Here is a 22,625-nt window from a genome sequence, read left to right as displayed (position 1 = left end):
CAAACTTGTGACCCTCCTGCTACAGATTCCTGAGTAACTGGGATTACAGATGTCTACCAGCACACCCAGTAGCAGATGCTATTTTTACATCATTGTAGTTATCCTACATATAGTTAAAAGTCTTAATTTATTCATAAAATGTGCTAGGTGACACATTGGTCTGTATTTCTACATAGGATTCATGATTGTTAGAGTTACTGTTAAAGCCCTTTGCCACATGCAGTGATTTAGACAGTTTTCCCTGCTGCTGGACACATTTTAGAATTCTTCACATTAATACAATGACTACTGTTGTGTTTATATTTTTCCTTCTTTTGGATTATTTTCTTAAGATAAATTGTAAAAATAGACACTAGCACACCAAGGGTTGCTGCAAAGATACAGTGATTTTTGTTCTGTGTGTTGTTGTATGCTCCACAGTTTTTTTCCAGTTAAAACCAGTAAAAGTGTGTGGTCTCTCACATTCATTGCATCTTTATCAGCCTCGGATGATGTATTTTATATTTTTTTGCTAGTTTTAATGTTTACAAAAGCAATGCAGTTTTTATTTTAAATTCATTTTAGTTTTTATTAATATTATTTTTTTCAATGCCTCCTAGAGTGATACGATCACACATAGTCTGAATAAAGGCACACTCTTTGAAGTAAAAGTGGTATGTAATTTTTTGTTTGGCTGGGCTTCCAGCATCCTAAACCAAGAGTAGCATCTTAAAAGTGCTCTATTTTCCTTTGTAAATATTATTTTGTCCACCATTTCCATATTTTCTTCCAATTGTATTTTATTAAATATTTAAATTTACTTATACCATCACATTCCATGAAAGAGAAAATGCTTTTATAAAATGCATTCAAATAATTAAAGTCTGAGGCCAAAGCAATGGGAAGGACAATTGTGCACCTCTTGTGGTCCTTATTAATTGGTCCACATGCACACACATCTCTGACCAGCCGCCTTTGTCTGGCTTGTCAGAGGACATTAGCTGAGACTGATTCTGAAGCCACTTCCTGGCTCCCAAATGGACATAGTCACTAAGAAAGAAAGAAAGACTCATTTATCGGAATAAAAACTTCGCTGCGTAAGTGAGGATTGTGCAAGGCATATTTATGCATCATTATCTGGGCCTGATTAGCAACGATGGAGATTGGTCCTCAATTTTAACAATCAGCGGAAAAGAACCTTCAGCTTTCACTAAAGAGAGACAATTGCCTTAGACATGTCTCTGTGTTTTCTGCACAATAGGAAAATAGAGGCAATAGCCCTTGCAAAGACAGCTCTCAAATTGTTTTGGCAGCAGTTGTCTCACGGATGCCATTGTCCCCTTGACGCAAATCAGGCACCATCCCGCTGTCCTGAGAAGGCAGGCTGACATCTTCTGGGACACCCTGTGCCACAGGGGGCTGCATTGTGCTTCTTGGCCTCAGACATGGCCTGGCCACCTGGTTGGCAAAGCCCAGGCTTTGGAGCAGGTACACCTGGCTCTGAATGCTGGTGTGACTTTCTGCAGGTCTCTTGGGCTCTCTGCATACCGTTTCCTATCTGTACAATTATGATAACAACACTACCTATCTTATAAATTTCTTGTGCGGATTCTTGTAAAATAATCTGTACAAGAGAGGCCTGTTCAGGGCCTGGCATGAGACAGTTACCTGCTCTGAAACAAAGGCTTGCCAAGCCATCTCCTCCTATTGGGTCTCAAAGGAGGCACTTGGGCAGGAGCATGAGGGGCAAGAACGGGAGCTCTTGTACTGCTGCAGTCTCTACAAGTTTGCTAGCACCTTCACTATTGTCTTCATGTTCCCAATGACAGGCCTAGGAGCACAACTCTGGGTGACATGATTAACCTTCCCCTGCGTGCTCCTGTCTCCTCCATCACTTGCCCAACACAGGAATTAAGCCAGAGTAAAAACTTGACGAAGGAACAGATCAAAGAGTATATGAAAGCCTTTTATTATAGAGGAATAGCAAGTCTGTCCTTTTTAGAATCTGCAGGTAGGTCACTGCTAGGGATGGTGCAGATGGAGGCATGAGCTTGAAAAGTTGGCAGGGCTTCTGGAAACCACCCAAGGAGCCTGAAAGTTCTCCCCATAGTTCTCCTAACAGTGAACTGCATGGCCATGCCCTGTGCCAAAGCATGCAGCCTTCATCACTGGGGCCCTGAGGGACACTGAGAGAAATCCCAAGTGCTCAGGGACAGCTTAACACATAGGGTCCAGGAGTGAGCTGGACCAGCCCCTGGCTTCCAAATACATGGGCATACTGGGGATTCAGAGTCCTCCTTATTATTATCAGGTGCTAGGTATAGGTGACTGCTGCCATGTGACACAGGTGTGCAAGCAGATCCCATTGCACATGAACTTGTTTTTGTGTAGCAGAATTTATAATTGGACTTTGTACTGTAGACTGAATGGTACTGTGTGCGGTTTGGGTGTTGCTACAACTTTAGATCACCAGCACACACACCCCACATATGCACACATGCCGCATACGTATCTCCCACACACACATGCTTACACACTCATACCATACATATGCACATACACATCACTCACATACCCCCCCAACACACACATACACAAAACCTGTCTCAGTAGTTGCAAGAACGATGGTGGGCTAATAAGTATGTGACTGTTTGAGTTTGAATATGAACTGTCCCATTCCTTTTTTTTTTTTTTTTTTTTTTTTTTTTTTTCTTGGCGATGCTGGGGATTGAACTCAGGGACTTCTGCTTGCAAAACAAGTACTCTACCGACTGAGCTATCTCCCCAGTCCATTGTCCAATTCTTAACTATTTCTGGGAAGGAGTTCATTAAATCATTACTGAGAGAAGTAAATAAGTGCTCTTCCTTTCTCTTTGGCCTTCCCTAGATCTGAAAAAGCTACCATAGTTTTAAATAATGATGAAGAATTATTCACTGCTGGACAATTCCATAAAACCTTGGCAGAACTTGATGAAGAACTGGAAGGTGAGAGCCACCTACTATTTTGATAGTATACTGTGTGGCCATATCTACTGAAGGTTACTATTTCTGAGAACACTAAACTATAAGTACCCAAGGAAGAAGAAGTCTTCAAAGTGTTTCACAGCTCAGCCTGGAGATAGGACTTGAGGACTGAGCTCTCAAGAGGGCTTGAACTTGAGGGTTGAATTGGACTTGAGGGCTGAGCTCACAGGGGAGTATGGGTTTTAATGGACATCTTTCCGTCAGGAATCCAAGCTGTACATGGAAATGTCTAAATGACTGCTTAAAATGTGCTCTGATTAATACTAATTATACAATTAATACTAATTGTGCACATGAAAAAGTATCCCATACACATTTAAGAAAATGAAAAGGTGTGGAATATAGGGAAACAGAAGGTGCACAAAGCTAAATAGATGTCTTTATTAAGACTTACAACTCTTTACTTGCTAGTAAGGAAAGGCACAAACTTTTTCCCATTAGACCCATTTAAAGGAGCATCCCATGGAACTTTTTATTCTGTTTATATATTGGGTGGGGGTTGGGAGAATAATACTGTTAAGGCCAGAACAGATGCAAATAATTCTGGTAAACAAGTAAAAAAATTTCAAACAAAAGAGTTATTTTCTCTAAGGCACAAAATGAAAGTAAACTAGGAATTAGATATTGCTGATGCCTTAAAACAAAACATGAAGGAGGAAACAGATTATAAAACTGCTCAGTAGTTTTATTCAACTTGCTTTTCAGTTTCTTTCCCAGCTTGATAGGCATAGTCAAGAAATCCCTGTCAGCCATGCAGTGTCCCACAGCCTGTGAACACATGACCCACTGCCTCACTCAGCACTTGAAAGGGCTGATGATTCTGTGGGGCACAGGCTTTAAGAAGTTAAAGCTAGAGCAAGTCCTCCTATGCATAGTCTTGCCATGCTCCTGATGGGCACTGGAAATTCAAAGGCCAGACCCCCAAGTTCACTTTCATGCTTCTGTGTTAAGAATAGATTTTTTTCCAGAAGCTTGGATTTAGAAATCTATTTTTTATTGAACAACATTAGCAAAATGTTATAACTAAACAGTTTACCTGGAAGCATCATGAATCTGCAAACAGATCTTGTGTAGTTTATGAAAGTTGAAATTCTGGCCCCAGGCCAATGTAGATTACAAATCAAAACAATCATTTTAACACCTGTAAGTAGCTTACACAAAGTAGACTCAGGGAAGTCAAAGTCATGGCCACGATTAAGTCATCAGCTTGGTGATTGTACATGGAGTGGTAATCAGTGACTTGCATTTGTCTTTCTTTCAGAAATGGAAGAAAGTTATGAAACAGATACCAGCTCACTAACCAGCTCTACAAATGGTGTGTCCCACCACAGTGTGCAAGATGCCATCATCCCTGACAGTGACGCAGATACCATCCCAGTGACATTCATTGGGGAAGTTTCAGATGACCCTATAGATTTGGAACTGTTTTCCAATAGAAACAACAATGCTGGTTCTTTTGACATGGGAGATGTTGCCAGCAGGAGAGCCCCCTGGGCCTCATTTCAGGCTGTGCACAGCCAGCCTCGGGGAAGGACAAGGGAAGAAGTGCCTGATCCCTACACTCCTTCCCACGACCTCAGAAAGGGAACCCAATCCAATACCTCTCAAGATGGGAATTTCATCGAAACAGGGCCCAAGGTGACTTCTTTTGTTTCAAAACTTCAAATAGATGGCCTAAATGCAAGGGGAAAAGGAAAAGGTCCTGTTCCAGCTTACAGTGACACAACGCGTCCTGTCCAGAGAGCGAGTTTACAGCCAACAAGTGAAAAGGAAAGCAACGATAAAACCGATAAAACCGCTGTCTCAGCACCACCATCATGGTATCAGCAAGGCCAAACCCCGAGGGGAAGTTACGGACTGAAGTGCGGCCTCACTACCTATAAAATTGTTCCTCCCAAGTCAGAGATGAAGTGCTACGACAGGGACGTGTCCCTCTCCACGGGCGCCATTAAGATTGATGAGCTGGGGAATCTGGTGAGCCCCCATGTGAACAGCAGCAGGACCATACCCCTCTCATCATCTGTTATTGAAACAGAAACTCAACCCATTGGGAAAGTGAAGGAGTTCTGGAGGTGCAGCTCATTGGAGAAGCAGCTGACCCAGCCCAAAGATTGCTCAGCCAAGAGGACCACCACCACCACCACCACCATGCCAGCCAAGCCACTGCCCAACAACAGACTCGAGGTAGTCCCAACATTAACTGCACCCCAGCAGCAAGCAGGCCCCCAAGAATGCAGGACACACCTGGAAGAGGGGAGGAGCCGGGCACCCTCAGCACTCACTTGTCACATGAAAGTGCCAGCAGGTAACACCTCAGAAGTCACATTCCTCAAGCCTCAGAGAAGAACATCTAGCCAGTATGTGGCCTCTGCCATTGCCAAGCGGATAGGACCCCCCAAAGTCCACAGTGATATGCTGAGGCAGCACAATAATGAGGAAAAGTGTCATGGGGACAGAGTACCAAAGCTTCCAAGAGAGCCTGTCACTATGAAGCATGACACAGCCCCCGACCTGCACTCGGAGGCACAAAGACATAGACATGAGGCAAAGCAGCCTGACGTCAGCCTTCCCAGCAATGCTGGGGGAGAGTTAGCCGCGGGAGCCCAGCCTAGAGGGGAGTTCAGCAGCCCATGTGGGAAGCTGTCTACTCAAGACTGTCCTGCCACTGTCCACAGAAGCTCCTGTTTCCCACTAGTCAGATCTTCCCAGAAGGATCATGTTTCTGTGGGACAGAGCTGTGGTTTCAATGAAAAGCAAGGCGCGAGTAACCAAAAGACCAGCTCAGCGTCTGACCCTGCGCTCACACTAGACAGGGTGCACCCACCTCCTTCATGCCTGGCAGATGCTCAGAGCTCCAGCAGGGCACTGGTGAATGGCTCTACAGGGGCCCCAGGCAACAGCGAGCCTCCTCACTTTCCCAAAGTGTCCAGCACTAGTAGCCACATCATCCTAGAAATGGAGCAAAAACCCAACTCATTATCTACAGATGTGCAAGAAACAGATGGTACCTTGCCACACAGCATTTTTGGGCCAAAGAAAAAATTCAAACCTGTTGTCCAGAGGCCAGTTCCAAAAGATACATCCCTGCACAGTGCCCTGATGGAAGCCATTCATGCTGCAGGAGGGAAGGACAAGCTCCGCAAGGTGAGTGCAGTGGCCACAGGGGAAACAGGTGGAGGGAGATCTTGGCCAGAACTCCCACACCTGTCCTAGATTCTTAGAAGAGGATTGGAGGAGAGACAGGAAAAGCATAGCAGTAAGGATTAATACACAGGTTTCATTTTCGCCTGAATTTCTGTCGCCTTCTTTCCTCAAGAATATTTGAATAGAACCACTAAAGAGGCTAAAATGAATGGGTTTCAGTTTTTCAGGCTCCAACTTTCCTATGGAAAAGATGTCAGCCAATGAACGTCCATCCACTAGGCAAGAGAAATGGAGAGGCTGGGTTGTGGCACGACCCTTTGGACCCTGGTCTTCGAACACTGTGTGTTAGTTAGCTTTCTAGTACTGTAACATAAAACCTGAGATGCTCAACTTAATTAAAAGACAGGTTTATTTTGGTGCCCAGATTGGAGGTTTCAGTATAAGTTCAGTTGACCCATTACTTTTGGATCTGTGGAAAGGCAGCACATTATGGTGGAATACATGGTGAACCAAACCTGCTCACCTGATGGCCAGGAAGCCAAAAGAGAGAGGAAGAGACCAGCATCCCATAATATCCTTCAAAGACATGCGCCCTGTGACCTAGGACATCCCACTAGTCTCCACCTCCTAATGATTCCCCTGCCTTCCAAGCAGAGGACCAAGTCTTTAACACAAGGGCCTCTGGAACATTTAAGACCCAAATTATAGCATGCTGAAGTAGGCAAATAAAAAATCCAGGCAGCACCACTGCTTTCCTCTGCAATCCAGTGTTGTTTAACAGTGGGGATACAATCTAAGAGCTGTGTTGCTCACTCATATCATCACTGTGTGAACATCCTGGAGTGTGCTCACACAAATCTGGATGGTATAGGTCAGTCACTAGACATGGCCTCATGCTGCATCAAGAGATGTGGTAGGCATGAGGTGTAGGAGACTGTTACACATGTAACGTGGCACACTGTGTACAGAACTTTATTTTACAAGTGGGAATTCACTCTAACCATAAAAATCATAGTATAGTAAATACATAAATCGCAGCTTAGTCATTTGTTATTATTTTCAAGAATTTTGTGCCCTGTGTAATTGTACATGCTATCCTTCCATATGACTGGCAGCACAGAGGTTTGCTTACAGCAGCATCACACAAACGCATGAGCAAAGCATTGGAGCAGGATGGTAGGAAGGCTACAGGATGGCTGGGTGGCTACAGTGTCACTAGGCAACAGGAGTTTTTCAGCTCCATAATTCTTATGGGACCAGTGTTGTACATATGATGCATTCTTGACTGCACTGTTATGAGGCACATGACTTTATTTGTAGCATCAGCATATTGTAATTCTCCAACATTAAAAGAGTTTATGACATTGTTCCTCCATTATCTAGACATTTAACCTGTCAAAAATATTATTTGTGAAGCCAACACTAACAATCGGGAATCATTTCCTCCATTTCGCTGATGAGGAAACTGAGATTCAGTGAGACTAAGTATCCTGGGCTAAGGTTACACACTCACTAGCAGGGACCCAGGATTCTCATTCAGATCTGCAGGACTTTCGCACACATTTCAGCCATGGGGAGATAGGACAGATAACAGGAGTGATCTGACATTAAGAGGCAACATTTGATGCTACCCCAAATATACAGTATTTGATTCTTTTTCACATCATCTTCGACTTTCAGTGGGGTTATATCCTGGTATGCCCATGGAAAGATGAAAATATTGGAAGTCAAAAATATGTTTAATACACCTTATCCAGCACATATCATAGTATGTAGTCTAGCCTATCCTAAACATGCTCAGAACACTTAGGTTGACCTGCCCTGGGGGCAAAATCTTCTCTCTACCTATTGCATAAAATGTGTTGAATATTTTATGTAACTTTTTAAATACTAAAGTGAAAAACAAACTGGTCTTTGGATATGCTTTCACATGATAAAGTGGAAAAATCCTAAGTTGAACCATAGTAAATTGGAGACCTTGTGTATGCACCTTTTAGCAGATAGGGAATTGATCTTAGAGGCCTCAACTGATATGCAGGGGTTTTCTTTCAGGCTGTCTCACAGTTAATATTTCTCCATCTTCAGAGTGACATATGTTGACACTGTTAATATTCTAGACTGCAGAACACACCATGGAGGGAGGGCCAAAGAAACCGTCCTACACAGAGGCAGAGAGTGAGCGATCAGCCCTGCTCGCAGCCATCCGTGGGCACAGCGGTACCCATAACCTGAGGAAGGTAAGGAAGACCATGGTGAGGTGGGTGCCAGTGCCCACCCACTCCTCTCACCAGTGACCTGGATAGGTGGTGTGGAAGCTGCTATTATTCTGAGAGGATGGTGATCTGGCTTCAGAGCAGCCCATTCCTCCATCCTGGCACATTGGCACTGTAGGCAGGCACCCTGCTACTTGAGGCTGGGGCAGCCACTGCACGGGAAACATGAGACTGCTCAGAGGTTCTCCCACCCTCTCCCAAAAGCATAGCTCCTGCTGCAACTAGCATTGAACACTTTTCCATATTCCTCTGGCACGCAGCATGGCTTCCGGGCTTTGATAATAACCAGGCTGCCTGCAAATGCACACTTGCTGGAATGAAGTTGCTGCATGAGTAGAGTGCTGGTTTTTGCACAACTGCAGGAAAAACATGGTCTTGAGTTTGGGGCAGCATGGTATCACCCATGGCTTCCACACACAGAATTCCAAGAACAACATAACTTATAAATTACTTGAGTCTGAGTGTATGTCCTCCCTCACTCTCCAAACTGGTCAGATTTGTGTTTCTAGCCTCTTTTTCTATCCCCACATGCTAAAAGAAGTTATAAGATCAGAAAATTCTCAGCAATCCATCACTGCCAAATCCTGGTCCCTGTGATCCGTGACTTGGCAGGACACAGGGGCAAGTGTCTAAGCCATCGGGCAAACAGACTTCCTGGGCTTAGCATAAAGGAGCTGTCCGAGGTCCAAGACAGTAAGCTGTGAGTTGCCCTCTTGAAAAGGACCTTTATGGACATTGCCATTATCTTTGTAAGACTGCTATAACAAAATGCCATAGACTGGGTGGCTTATAAACAACAGAAGTTTATTTCTCTTCAGCAGATTTGTTGTCTGGTGAGGGCTCACTTTCTGGCTCATAGATGGTGACTTCTTGCTGTGTCTTCACATGGTGGAAGGGCCAAGGGACTCACTAGGGTCTCTTTTATAAGGTCACTGATCATATTCATGGGGGCTTCACCCTCCTGACCTCATCACCTCCCAAAGGTTTTGCCTTCTAATGTCACCACCTTGGAGATTAAGAATTCATACATGAAAATTTAGGGGGCCATGGATACTCAACCCATAGAGCAGTCATTTAAATATCTCATTGCTAGGTGTCCTCCTCTGCCTCTGAAGAGCTCCAGAGCTTTCGAGATGCTGCACTCAGTGCCCTGGGTGCAGAAAATCCTCAGCAAGAAGACCATGGCCTTCCACCCCCACCAGCCCTTCCACCTCCTCCCCCACCAACCTCCCAGGCTGCATCAAGGACAGCTTCCAGGTTCAGCTCAGGCACCCTCAGCAACTCAGTGGATGCCAGGCAAGCCTTGATGGATGCCATCCGCTCTGGCACAGGGGCTGCAAGATTGAGAAAGGTGAGTGTTGTGTGGTGGATAGAGAAAGGGAGGTGCACCTGTCCATGGGAGGAGCCTCAAGCCAATCAGATGGGGGTAGGTGAGAGCTGGCCCAGGAGAGCAGGCCACTTCCTGCATGTTCACTGCTTGCCCAACCCCTGGCTGACCCCAAGGCACATAATCTGAGTTTTTAATATTGTATTTCTCAACATGAAATTCGCATTGAGACATCTACATCCTGAATCAGATTGTTTGGAAGTTGCAGCCAACACATCTACCATTTTTTAAATGTTTACCTTGTGGCTTTACATTAAGGTTTGAGATAATACTCTGAGTATCTCACTGAAGCCTTTGACCTACTTTGAATAACACTGAGTGGAATTATAGTAGTTGTCTTTTAGTAGTAGAATTATAGTAGTTGTTTTGCTTTCCACAGTTTCAGTTCATCACAATCAACCAGGATTGAAAATATTAAATGGGAAATTCTAGAAATAAGTACTTCATAAGTTTTAAATAACTTTTAACCGTATATTTTTATAATTGTTCTATTTTATTACTGTTGTTGTCAGTTGTTCAATGTACCTGATGTGTGAATTAAACTTTACCATAAGTATGCATCTGTAGGGGAAAAAATAGTTCATATAAGGTTTGGTACTATCTGCAGTTTCAGGCATCTACCAGGAGCCTTAGAATGTATCCCCTCTTCTCTCTATGACCACACACTGATCTTGTTGCTTTATATACATTATCTCTGTCTGATTTTTTTTTTAAGCTTTTTAAAATAGAGATTGTTTTCTCCATCCTGCTGGGGTCATGAGGGTCCTGGACCCAGAGAGGGTAAAAACTTGCTTAGGGTCATATTTCTAGCAGTTGGTGGGCTAAAACTTTAAACCTATGTCTTTCTTTCTCTGAGAATGCTTTCCAGAAAGAAAAGAAAAAATGTTAGGGAATAGTCTCAAAGAACAGAGAAAGTTGGGCTATGAGAAAGAAAGTAGGGAGAAATGAGAGGACAGGAGATGAGAAGGGCCCAGACTAGACAAGGCCAGCCACACATTCAGGGACTAGGAAGAAGCTGGGTGGCATGAGCCCCAGTCATGCTTGGAGGAAAGGTCACTATGACTGGAACATCCTGGCTGGAGTGTGAGACCAGTCTGTGATTTCTAGCACAGTCTCAGCTTTCTGTCAGCTGCTTAAATGGCATTCAGAAACACAAGTTTTGATTATTTCTTGGATGTGTCCCACCATATCCACCTTGGAAAGTTCAGTAAATATTTCTATGACACTTCTGTGATTTTGATGCTCTAAGAAGTTTACGAGATGCTCTGAGAGCTGGGCCCTGAGTGACGGGGGTGAGTGTCACTCTGTCACTACCTAGGTTTGTGGCTCTCAGGGAAGTCCCCAGGTATCTAGGTTTCTTCCAGCTCCCAAAGAGGGATGTGCACCTTTGCTGTGACCTGCTCCTGCTTCTTCACAGAGTACCCCTGCTTCCCAAAGATGGTGTTCAGTACATACCCACCTCCACATTCAATCCTTTCTTCCCCTCAAGCATACCAGTGGTAAAACGGTGTGTCTGTGTCTGTGTGTCTTTGCCCATCTGCTTTCCATGTATCATTTCAGAGGACCTGTAATGTACAGTTAGTACCCTCTAGACCCTTGTTCAGATGTAACACATGCACTTGTCCAGCACTTCATTCCATAAGCCTTTCCAGAGAACCTACCAGGGTCCAGTCACTATGAGAGCTGCTCTCAGAGAAGGATGAATGAAGTATCATTGTGTCTGAAGAAGTTCTCAGCTAGAGAGAGACCCACAGAGAGTCTGGGCAGGGTTTATAGTTGACCTGAGGAAGTTTTCAGAAGGTATGGACTTGATTAAAATCCCAAAATCTTTCCCCCCACATGTTCTCTCATTTCATAGAGGAGCTGAGTGAGCCCCAACCGGTGACCTTCCTGGAAGGCGAGAATATAGTTTGCAGTTGACAGATGGGCAGGTGGGGTGTAGATGTACTCAATGACTAATGCTAGACCTTTCCCAGGTCAGTGCCAATGCTGCACCCAGACATCTTATCAGCTCCTGACTGCCTTGGGAAATGCCCATGAAACCATGCCAAGCTCTAGTCTTGCAGTGGAGGCCCCCACAGGTGCCCATTTTCCCACTGCAGAAATTAACAAATGCAGACATGCACATGTCACACCACTTGGCCTTGACCGTAGTCCCAGTGAGAAATGATTAGACGTATGACACTATCAGGAAGCCCTGAGCCAGGAAAGAGAAACAGCAACAGCTCTCCTTCCGTCTAAGCCTTAGCACTGTCACACATGGCTGGAGAACTCCAAGTTCCCGGACTAGGGAATAGTGATTTATGTTAGGACACAGACTCATAAGTACAACTGCGTCACACATTGGGTTTGGAAGCTCATTATGTAAGCCTTTGCTATGTTCTGGTTGAGTTGGAATGGTATCAAGGTACAGGGGGTCAATTTTGTCCTTGCTGACTTCTTTATGCAGGATTGTTCTTTCTGTGACAGTGCTCCCAAGATGCCCGTTCTTACTACGAGGGGAAAGGTGGTGGGGAAGCTTCTCATGAGACCACTGAATGCAATGACCCCCCAACACACACCAAGGGCCTTCACAGATGCCATTCTCCACACTGTACCAGCAAACTCCCACTCATTCTTCATATTCCCATATTTACCCAGTCCTTAGAAAACCTTTCTTCTTCCCCAAGCTGATTTAGCTTCCCATTATAGCATCACATAGTTTTTCCTTCATAATGCAAATCACAGCCCTGATTTCTCTAACAACTGATGTAACTTTTGTTGAATGTGCACCTCTCCTTCTATGGCACAGGCTCTGTGAGTCTTGCCCATTGAATAGTCAGCACCTTCTGTAGTTCCTGGCATGGAGTAAGTATTCAGTAATTATTTATTGGGAGGAGAGAGAGACTCATTCATTGTACACCATGCTTCCTGGCTGTCCTAGTACAACTTGCTGTCCATGTGCTCCTAACTCCTCTATTTCATAATCATTATACAATCATGCCAGAAATCCACTTCAAGCTGGAAGAACCCATCTTCTTTTCCCTTTTGAAAATAAGACAAAATTTGTGCATTTCCAGGTTTCTATCACGGGCCCCATTTGCATCCTCCAGAGCCAGTCAGTACTATGTATGTCGCAGGCTCCCTTGTGAGTCTTTCAGTGCCTGGGATCTCTCCACCCAAGCTGGAAGGGGAAAATTTAGCTAGAGAATTTGAACGCTTTCTTAGCAACTTCTTTATTCTCTTATCACCATTGCTCCTTTTACCTTTTCCCACATAAAGAGTATTCTCCTTAGTTGGCAAAGAAGCAAACAAAACTGAATATTTTTAGTTTTCTTTGTGGGCCTCACATTGCAAGCCTTGACCCTTTACCAATTTTCTCTTTATCCAACCCAAATAAAGAGAGAATCTTTTAGAAAGCCCAGAATGTGTGGGAGCCAGGGAACACTTCCGAGCTCTGCTTTGCAAAGCCCTCCTCCCGGGACAGGTACATTTCTCTCTCCTCTGTGCACACACTTGTTTGGTGGTTCCCAACCTGGTGTTGATCCTCAGCTGGCTGGGCCAGTTCAAGCAGGACTGCTGCCTGATAGACAAGAGGTTGATGAGTCCCTCCTTGCTTCACTATCTTGCCCTTTAATTTCCCCCTTGGGCCTGCTCTCCAAGTTACAGGCTCAGAGAGATTTGCCTTGGCAAGGTGTAAGAGTGTCCGAAAAGAGAATCAGCTCAGTGTGTTGGGTGTTAGATGACCCAGAGATGCCCAAGCATCTCCACAGCTCTATCCCCAAACCTTCATTATCGTCTTGTCTTCATTAGCCCTGCCTCTGGCTAAGTGCTATAGTTTGGATCTGGGGTAACCCCCAAAGGCCCATGTGTTAAAGACTTAGTCCTTAGCCCATGGTGCTATCGGGCGGGGGTTGTAACTTTGAGAGGTGAAGCTTAGGGGGAGGTCTTCCAGTCATTGGGGATAGACACTCAAAGGGGATAGTTCCAGTTCTTTCCACTTTCTTTTTTCTTTTTTTTTTTTTTTAAATTAGTTAATTTTATTTGTTCTAATTAGTTGTGCGTGACATTTGAATGCATTTGTACATTTTGATAGATCATGCATAAATAAAAGTGTAATCTCCCATTTTTCTGATTATACATATTGCAGGATCTTTACCTTCTCAACATGAGGTGATTGGGTTTGAGTTTTCTCTGCCACCTGCTGCCACCACCATGTGCCACCACAGGCCCAAAACCATGGAGCTATTCAGTTATGGATTGAAAACTTTAAAACTATGGACCAAAACTAAACTTTTTTCTTATATAAATTGATTTATCCCAGGTATTTTGTTACAGTAATGGCTAAAATAGTAAGCTCAATGAAATGATGCGGTGAGGGTATGCAAGTCCCTGTGCTGAGCGCCTTATGGAGATGGTCTCAGCTACTCTCTTGGATATCCCTATAATGTGGATATCATTCCTAGTTTATCAATGAAAGAAGGAAAGATGAGGATGGGTAAGCAGCTCTCTTAGACACAACCAGCCATAATGAAAATTCACACTACCAAGTGTGTACTCACTATTAATATTTCCACATGTTCTTCTTCTTCTTCTTTTTTTTTTTCCTGGATGTTCTCATTTTAAATCCAGTAAGAATTTGTGTTTTCCAGTGTACAACTTCAAATTCAGCTGGTAGGTTTGCTAGAAAACCCACCTGTGCCTCCCAGCTATTTATTCCTCTGACTTTTGATAAATTCAGCTTAACAAGCCCTGTTTTTGTTCTCATTTTATAAAAGATTATTTCTATCATTTTGTTATAAAAATGTCAAAGATATTAAGAAGTTGAGATAATTGTACAGTGAACACCCTTACACCTACCCCCAAGGGCTTATGATGATATCTTGCTGTATTTGTTTGATCTCAGATCTGCCCACCTATTCATCCTTCTGCCCATCCACATGGAATTTTATTTTTTATGTATTCAAAGTACATTGCAAACATTATCAGTATGTATCACACCTAAAAATGTAATATGTGAATTACTGGAGTTTATTTTTTATGATTATTTTTCAGATAGAGTGTACATTCAGTGGAATGAACACATATCTGGATCACATTCGAGTAGCTTGAAGCTCATTTGAACATTCTGTACCCTTGATGAGTTTGAGTTTGGTTTTGGATAAGTATTAGAAGAATAAAACTGAAACAGAAATAGTTATATAGAATTTTTAGATTCAGGATATATGTGTGTGTGTGAATAGCTATGCATGCACACACAGATATTTTGGAGTGATTAGGTTACTTATACCATCTGGTTTAAGGGAGGGTTTACACTGGCACAGCTGAATATAAGATTGTTGAAAAGGGAAAATCTGGATGGAGCTAAAAGGCACTCAGCTAACCCAGAGCACTGAATGTGGACCATTTAATGCTGCTGACAGTGTCAAAAGCAAAAAGAGGGGCAAAACAAAGTGTTTTAAATGTGTTCAGTTTAACAAGAATCCCTGGTAGCTCCAGCTTGTGGCCCAATGTAGTTCAGTGATTGGATTTCCTGTCCCACCTGAAACAACCAAACATCTAGACAAAACATGGTCTTCAGGTTACTGGACCTCATTCCAGTAGTGATGGGAACACTGATCCCTGAGGGACATGAAGCAAAAGGGGCAAGGCCTGTGAGTCCTATACCTTCTTGCTTTAGAAATGCCTGTGCTGTGGTGCAGACAGGGGAACCCAGACAGAGGTCTGCAGACTCCCGGACTGAGGAGCAGTGTCAGAGTCTGGGAAAGCCAGGAGAGCTGAAGTGAGTAGAGTAGCTACTGAGGAGGACATTATAGCACCAAGAGAAGGTTCCAGAAGGCTCCAGAGGTCCCTCTGGAAGATTTCATGGAGCACTCATCGTCCCATGCAATCGAGGCTGGGAGTAGAACCACCCAGTAGAATTTAAAAGGGCAGTATCTAGAGCTCACACAGACTGAGAATATACCTGTTTCCACCAAACAGGTGAGAAAACCTCAACACTTGGGTGTTGGGTAGAAAACTCAGAAGGGTCTTGCCTCAGCAGTTTATCTGACCCCTGTGCTGCCCCCCAAATCTTAAAACAACACCTGAAACTATCCAACTATGTTTTAATAACTGCATCCCAGAACAAAGCTCAGGAATATTCATAGGCATACAAAGTCATCTAGTACCCAACAAGGCAAAATAGACTATGTCTGACATCCAGTCAGAAATGATCAGGCATGCATAGGGGCAGCATAATGTGAAACGTTGTAGATTGAAAAATGAATTAGAACTGCCGTTCACACAGGTGTTTGAATTGGCAGATGAGGATGTTTAAACAGGTAATATAACTATATTTGAAGTATACAAATAAGTATGTTCTGTGGCTAAAACAGGATTAAATTTGAAATTAATAACAAAATGATCTCAGGGAGATTCCCAAATACTGAAATAACATAGATTTAAGTTATCCATGGGTGAAGGAAAATTTCAAAGGGAAATTAGAAAGAGTATTTGGAAGTGAATGTAAACTCGAACACAATATAAGACACAGTGATGCCACTAAGCAGCACTTAATGAAGATTCCATAGCCCTCCATTGTTCTGTTGGGAAAGAGAAGTCTCCTAAGAGGGACCTCACCTTCACCTTCAGAAAATAGAGAAAGAAGAGCAAAACTAAAATCCAAGGTAAGCAGAAAAAAATAAATAAGTAGTAAAGGTCAGAGCAGAAATCAATGAAATAAAAAGAGAAAAATAATAAAGAAAAATCAATTAAACCAACAGTTTGTTCTTTAACGAAACCAATAAAATTGATATGCCTATAGCCAGACTTAGCAGGAAAAAAGAAGACAATTTGGCAATATCAAGAAGAAGAGGCATAATATCACTAACAATTCTACCAATATTAAAAAGAGAATATCATCATAAGGAAAATATGAATAACTATGCAACAAACAAGTTGATTTAAACGCAAATTGCAAACAACAAAAACTATAAAATGCAAAGCTCATGTAAGACATATATGACATATGTCTTATAAGACATATAAGACAAGCTCTGTATGTGTTAAAGAAAAATTTTAAATTTAATTTTAAGTCAGAAACCCACATACACAACATGCGCGCACACACACACCCACCCACACACACACACACAAATGTGACCTTGCAGGCCCAGATGACTTCACTGAGGAGTTCACAAACATGCACCCAAACTACTATATAAGTTCTTACTGTAAATTGAAGACAGAAAGGGACTTCCCAGCTCACTCTATGAAGACATTATTATTGATTCCCAAACCAAAGATATTATGAGAAGAAAACAGTATATAAAAAGGATAATATATGATGGCCAAGAGGGACTTATCCCAAGAAGGTTGGTTAACATTTAAAAGTAAATAAACTGAAAAAGAAAAAGTTATATGATCATTTCACTATACACATTAAAAGTATTTGATACTATCTGTCATCCATTCTGATAAAAACTCTGTAAAGTAGAAGAGAAAGGAACTTCCTCAATCTGATAAAGGGCATCAAGGAAAAACTGACCGCTGACCTCAGAGTTAACAATGGAAGAATGAATACTTTCCCTAAGAACAAAAACAAAGTAAGAATGTCCGTTCAGCACATTGATGAAAGTTCCAGCCATTGTAGTCAGGCAGAGAAGGAAGGAAGCCTAAACCCTTAGTTCCCCATTCATAGCTAACCTTCTGGATCTCACCCCGCTCCATTCTCTCATTGTTATGGTTTGGATCTGAAACGCACCCTAGAAAGCTTGTGTTTTGAAAACTTGATCCCCACTGCAGCAAAGTTCAGAGATGGGACCTTTAGGCAATGATTAGGGCTCCTTATACTTGTCTTCCTCTCTGGGCATGTGTTCTCCATGGGGAACAGGCTCCTCTGTCCATCCTTCATTGTAGCTCTGGAGTTGGTCCTTTGACCTCTTTCTCTTCCAGATCTACTCCCAACTCCAGAAATACCCTTCCTCCTCTGAGACTCTCATCACCATGCAGATGCCAATGACCCTGAGTTCTCTGTCCCCCAACCAGGTGGTCCTGTGCTATGCTTCATACTCATGTCTTCAGGTCTTCCGTGCCATTCACACTGCATGGCCCACAGGCTCAAGCTCAGCAGATTCAGAACTGAGGCAACTACTTCAGTGCCGCCCCCAAACGCCTCTCCCTGTGCTTCATTTCTCAGTAACCACCATGATCCACCTCTTTTTATGGCCGCATCTCTGTTGAGCATTTACTTGCTCTGGGCATAGGCTAAGCCCTGGTCATTGTACCCCCTGATTATTGCTCTTCTTCCCACTTTGTTCCCACCTAAACTCTGAGTCCATCTCCAGTGTAGATTGTGGCCACAGCTTCCTACTGGGGCTCCCTACCCCTGCCTTGTTCCCTGGCCCCTACTCAACCACAAGCAAACACAGTTGTGTCCCTCCCCTACATTTGGTGGCTCTCTGTTCTCCAGCACAAAGTGCATGTGCTGCAGGAGGGCCTCCCTACACAACCAGATCTCTGCTGATCTCTCCCATGCTGCATCCTCCTCACCTCAGGGTCTTTGGGCATGCTTTTGCTTCTGCCATAAATGCCATTGGTCAATTGCCATTTGTCTGTCTGACAGATATTCAATTAAATGTCATTCCTATAGGAAATATTTTCTTGACCACCACGTCTAGGACATCTGCTCCTACTAAGTGTCTGACACCACCTCTGCCTCCCCTACACATCACTCATTCCCCACAGGATCATATTTGCACACTCTCCCATTAGATCATCATCCTGGGAGGGCAGAGAACCATGCACACCCACTTGGTTCATAACTTTTCAGCACCAACCCTAAAGTCTGTGCCCCAGTAAATACTTTTGAATAAAGAGAAGAGGGAAGCTGTAGGACTGGAAGTCAAGGTGATGCCTCCTTATCTTGGTCCATTGAGGCTGCTATAAGCAAATGCCAAGCTGGGTGGCTTATGTACAACAGACATTACTGCTCACTATTCTGGAGGCTGGGAGTTCAGGATGGAGACACTGCAGATTTAGAGTCTAGCAAAGGTCCACTTCCCCACAGATGGTACCTTCTTTTGGTAGAAGAGTGTAATGGTAGAGGTGGGAATGAGCTTCCTCCAGCCTCTGTTATAAGGGCACGAATTCTGTTCATGAAGGCTCCATCCTCCTGACCTGACCTACTCACCTCCAAAAGGCCCCACCTGCTAATACCATCACCCTGGAAATGAGGATTCCAACAGATGAATTTGGGGAAAAGGCAAAGGCAGAACAAGCATATAGCCCATAACATTGCTTTTGTTAAGAAAATGGGGTCTTTAAGAAGCCTCCAGGAGAATGGATAATGACAGCAGCAGTGCCCTTGTGGTTCTACAGGTAGTCATTAAAGCTGCGACGTTGGAGAGTTGAGGAAGAGGGCCCCAGTGTGGGAAACTAGAGCAGAGCGCTGTGGAGAGCTGTTGGAAAGAGGGCAGAGCCGGCATCAGTAGTTCCCATGTCCCTTCCATGTGTTCAGGGCCTTTGGTCTTCATTTTTTCCTCTGTTAAGACTATTGTGAGGGTCGAAATGGAGGAGGGTGTGTGCAGGGGTGGCTGGCTGCCTAGAGCAAAGATGCTTCATAAATGCTAGCTATTATCAGGGCTGCCACCACACACCTTGTCTGAAGCTTCATCAAAAAGACTGCCCAGGGAGGGGGGACCCACCGAAGGTGGAGGTGGCGCTGATGGGAACTGGGAGGTCAGGGGGCTCGTGGGCCTTGTGAAGACCAACGGCATCTGAGCCATGTGAGTGAGTGGGCAGAGGGCCCCTGCTCTCTGTGGGTCTCTGTGGCCTGTGGGTCACTACTTGTGAGTGTTTGATTAGGAGCAAGTTACCCTCCCTAGATTTCAGTTTTGTCATGGGTATTGTTAGTAGCGATACCCACAACCGTGGAAATAATGCATAACTTATTGGGTTGAGCTGATATTTGCAGCAGCTAAGATTTGTATAGTGCTTCCTATGGCATCCAGCACATGGGAAGCACACAGGAAATATCCTGCACACCACTCAGTGTGGTGGCAGTGGTCATTAGTGTTAAGAGAAATCTGTTTGCATCCTTGAATATTTGCTTTGCTTGGCACACTGAAGAGTGAAACGCAGTAGCCCAAGTCACAGTATAGTTAAACTCAGAATGTGTGGAACTCGGCAAAAGACCAAGAAAGCCAGTGTTCTTTTCACATGAATCCATTCCTTTTCTTGAAAACACAGTTTAATTTTTGTCTTTAGAGGCACTAAACTTATTTCTTCAGAATCCCATGATTCTGGTAGTTGGACTATCACAGGAGGATTCAGGGCTGAACTAACAGTCGAAGTTTTTATTTTTTTCATCAAGTGGAATAGGAATGCACTCATGCGTTCACTCCACAAACCTTTGCTCACTTGAATGTCCATGTGCTGGGAATGGAGTGGTGAGTCCATTGTGATTCCTGCCTCAAGGAGCCCTGCTTCCAGCAGTAGGAGATAAACCATTAGGACACCATAGCAGGCTGGGGTAATGGTGGTAGGGACAGGGACAGCAGACAACCCTGTGGGAATGACAACAACCTGCAAATAATCCAGACTCACCAGTAGTTTCTTTTCTTTTCTTTCTTTCTTTCTTTTTTTTTTTTTTTTTTTTTTTTTAATGCAATAAAAAGTCATTGAAAGCTTTTAGGCACATTTTTATTTTAGAAATATTCCTCCATGGATGTCAGTGTAAAAGGTCTCCATTTGTTCCAAGAGCACTGTTTACAAGGATGGTTATGCACACAGCCCTTGAGCACGGGTCTAGAGCCTCAACTTATCAACAGATCCTAAATAACCATACATCTGTCCTCTTTGCAGGTGCCCTTGCTCGTGTGAATCACTGATAAAAGTCAGAGAATGACAGGAACCCACCTGTAAGACACCCCCCAATCATCACTCAAGGACTCCACATGGCAAGGAACATCAAGATTTGATGTTATTTTCTTGTCTACAGGCCAAAATGCGTGCAGTTGATTTTCAGTGTTCCTGCATAATGGTTCAAAGGAGAGGAAAATGCTGCTTTGCTATGCGGCTTGTGTGCCAAGGAAATGTGTTTTGCCTCTGAATACTTAAAGTTGCCAATAAACTATTCTTGTTGGCAGGTTAATGGGAATATAAATGCTGGAGCCCAGCGCTCACGCTTAATTATATTTATGAGCACAGTGAAAAGAATCATGGCTTAGATTGATTTTGGACCTTGGAGACTTTGACCACATGTAGATGGTTAAAATCATTGACTGGTTTAAAATCTTTTGAATTTTAGGGGGGGAAAAATCCATAAATCAACAGAAGCAACTGAATGTCATATGCCATGTGATGCTATGTGTTTAGGGAGTAAGAAGAGAGTTGGGAGGCTTTTCCAAAGACGACTCGTGTTGGGTAATAAAACTATTCGATTTTTATTCCTCAAATATTTGAGGCTAATACCTCATAGAAGGTCTTAGACTGTGATCTGACCAACTAAACTTTTTTTTTTTTTTTTTTTTTTTGTGCTGGGGATTGAACTTTGTGCATATGAGGTAAGCACTTTACCAACTCAGCTATATCCCCAGCCCCAATTAAACTTTTAAAAACCAACAGTTACTGCCTAGAATAACAATCTTAATTGTGTGGAGAGGGCACTTCCAAGTCCTCAAAGGTGGCAGGTAGCAGAGATCAGAACAGTGTTGGAGGGATGTGCCCATCCCCAGCTGGCTATGAAGTACAGCAGGTTGCCCCCACCCCCCCACCCCTGGGGACCTGAGTATGGAGCCTGGTGGTGTGGTCAGGAGCCTCCTGAAGTTCTGCAGAGCCCCCAGGAGCTAGGCTGTTGGGTACCTGAGTGTCACAGAGTGGATCAAAGTTCTGCTTCAGATTTCATGATTTGGATGTGACCCTGATGCTTTTCCCAACAGTTCAGTGGCTGCTCTTGTATTATATTATAGTCCTCTTGCAGCACCCGGTGCTCAGTCACCAGCATTTATAAAAAATTTAACCACAGCCGTAGTTTTTCACATGTATCTCTAAAACATTTTATTCAGTGAAGAAAAATGAGATTAATAGATATCAAGAGGAGTTCATGAAATAAAAATCTCTTAGCGAAAAAAACAAGATATGATGAAATCATTTTAATGTTTTACAACTACTTCAGATCCAGGCATCAGGTAGAATGGGAACTTTGCATTGTCTGATTAATGTTGCTAAACTTTCTCAGTGAGGCAAGAGCTACCAGCCAATTGCTCTTAGTCACAGCTGTCCACTATTTCTTTTAGTGCCACAAATAAACAAAAGTCAAATCATAGCTCTGTTTTGTGAATTTTATACTATGATTTGTTTGGATACCCTACCTGTAAAATGGGAAGAAAGGACTCTTTTTTTTCAATCAACAAATATTTTCAGCTACTGTGTTAGTCAGTTTTCTATTACTGTGACAAAATGCCTGAGATAAATAACTTATAAAGACGAAGGGTTTATTTTGGCTCATGGTTTCAGATGTTTTAATACATGATCGGGGCCCTATTGCTTTGGGCCTGTTGCAGTACACCAGGATGGGAGCACATGGCAGAGAATGCCTGTTCACCTCACAGTGGCCAGGAAGCAAAGAGAGAGAAAGGGTCTGGGCACTTCAAGAGCACATCCCCAGTGACCTGACTTCCTTCCCCCAGGCCGCACCTCTTAAAAATTCTACCCGTCCCCAATAGCAGCTCAGACTAGGAGCCAATCATTAGCATATGGACCTTTGGGAGACACCGACATCTAAACTTTTCCAGCTGCTAAAGCTGTCTGCTCTACTTCTCTGATCAGATAAGAAAACAGACAAACATCTTCACTCT

At 43.4% G+C, this 22,625-nt stretch overlaps 1 protein-coding gene across 10 annotated transcripts in view; it reads left to right on the top strand.

Annotated features, from left to right (window-relative positions):
* The window catches only part of COBL (cordon-bleu WH2 repeat protein), a 264,580-nt gene extending 242,487 nt beyond the window's left edge, over positions 1-22,093 (top strand). For all 10 annotated transcript variants that reach the window (XM_079150327.1, XM_079150317.1, XM_079150326.1 and 7 more), the window contains 5 exons: positions 2,867-2,964; positions 4,265-6,147; positions 8,265-8,384; positions 9,514-9,771; positions 20,632-22,093. In XM_079150327.1, coding sequence (XP_079006453.1) covers positions 2,867-2,964; positions 4,265-6,147; positions 8,265-8,384; positions 9,514-9,771; positions 20,632-20,649 — 2,377 coding nt within the window. In that variant the 3' untranslated portion in view covers positions 20,650-22,093. The remainder of the gene's footprint in view (positions 1-2,866; positions 2,965-4,264; positions 6,148-8,264; positions 8,385-9,513; positions 9,772-20,631) is intronic.
* Positions 22,094-22,625: the final 532 nt, after the last annotated feature.

This window comes from Sciurus vulgaris, assembly GCF_902686455.1.
Source record: "Sciurus vulgaris genome assembly, chromosome: 8".
Taxonomy (NCBI): Eukaryota; Metazoa; Chordata; class Mammalia; order Rodentia; family Sciuridae; genus Sciurus; species Sciurus vulgaris.
The sequence above is the reverse complement of the archived record's forward strand: the minus strand, read 5'-3'. Positions and strand labels throughout refer to the sequence as shown.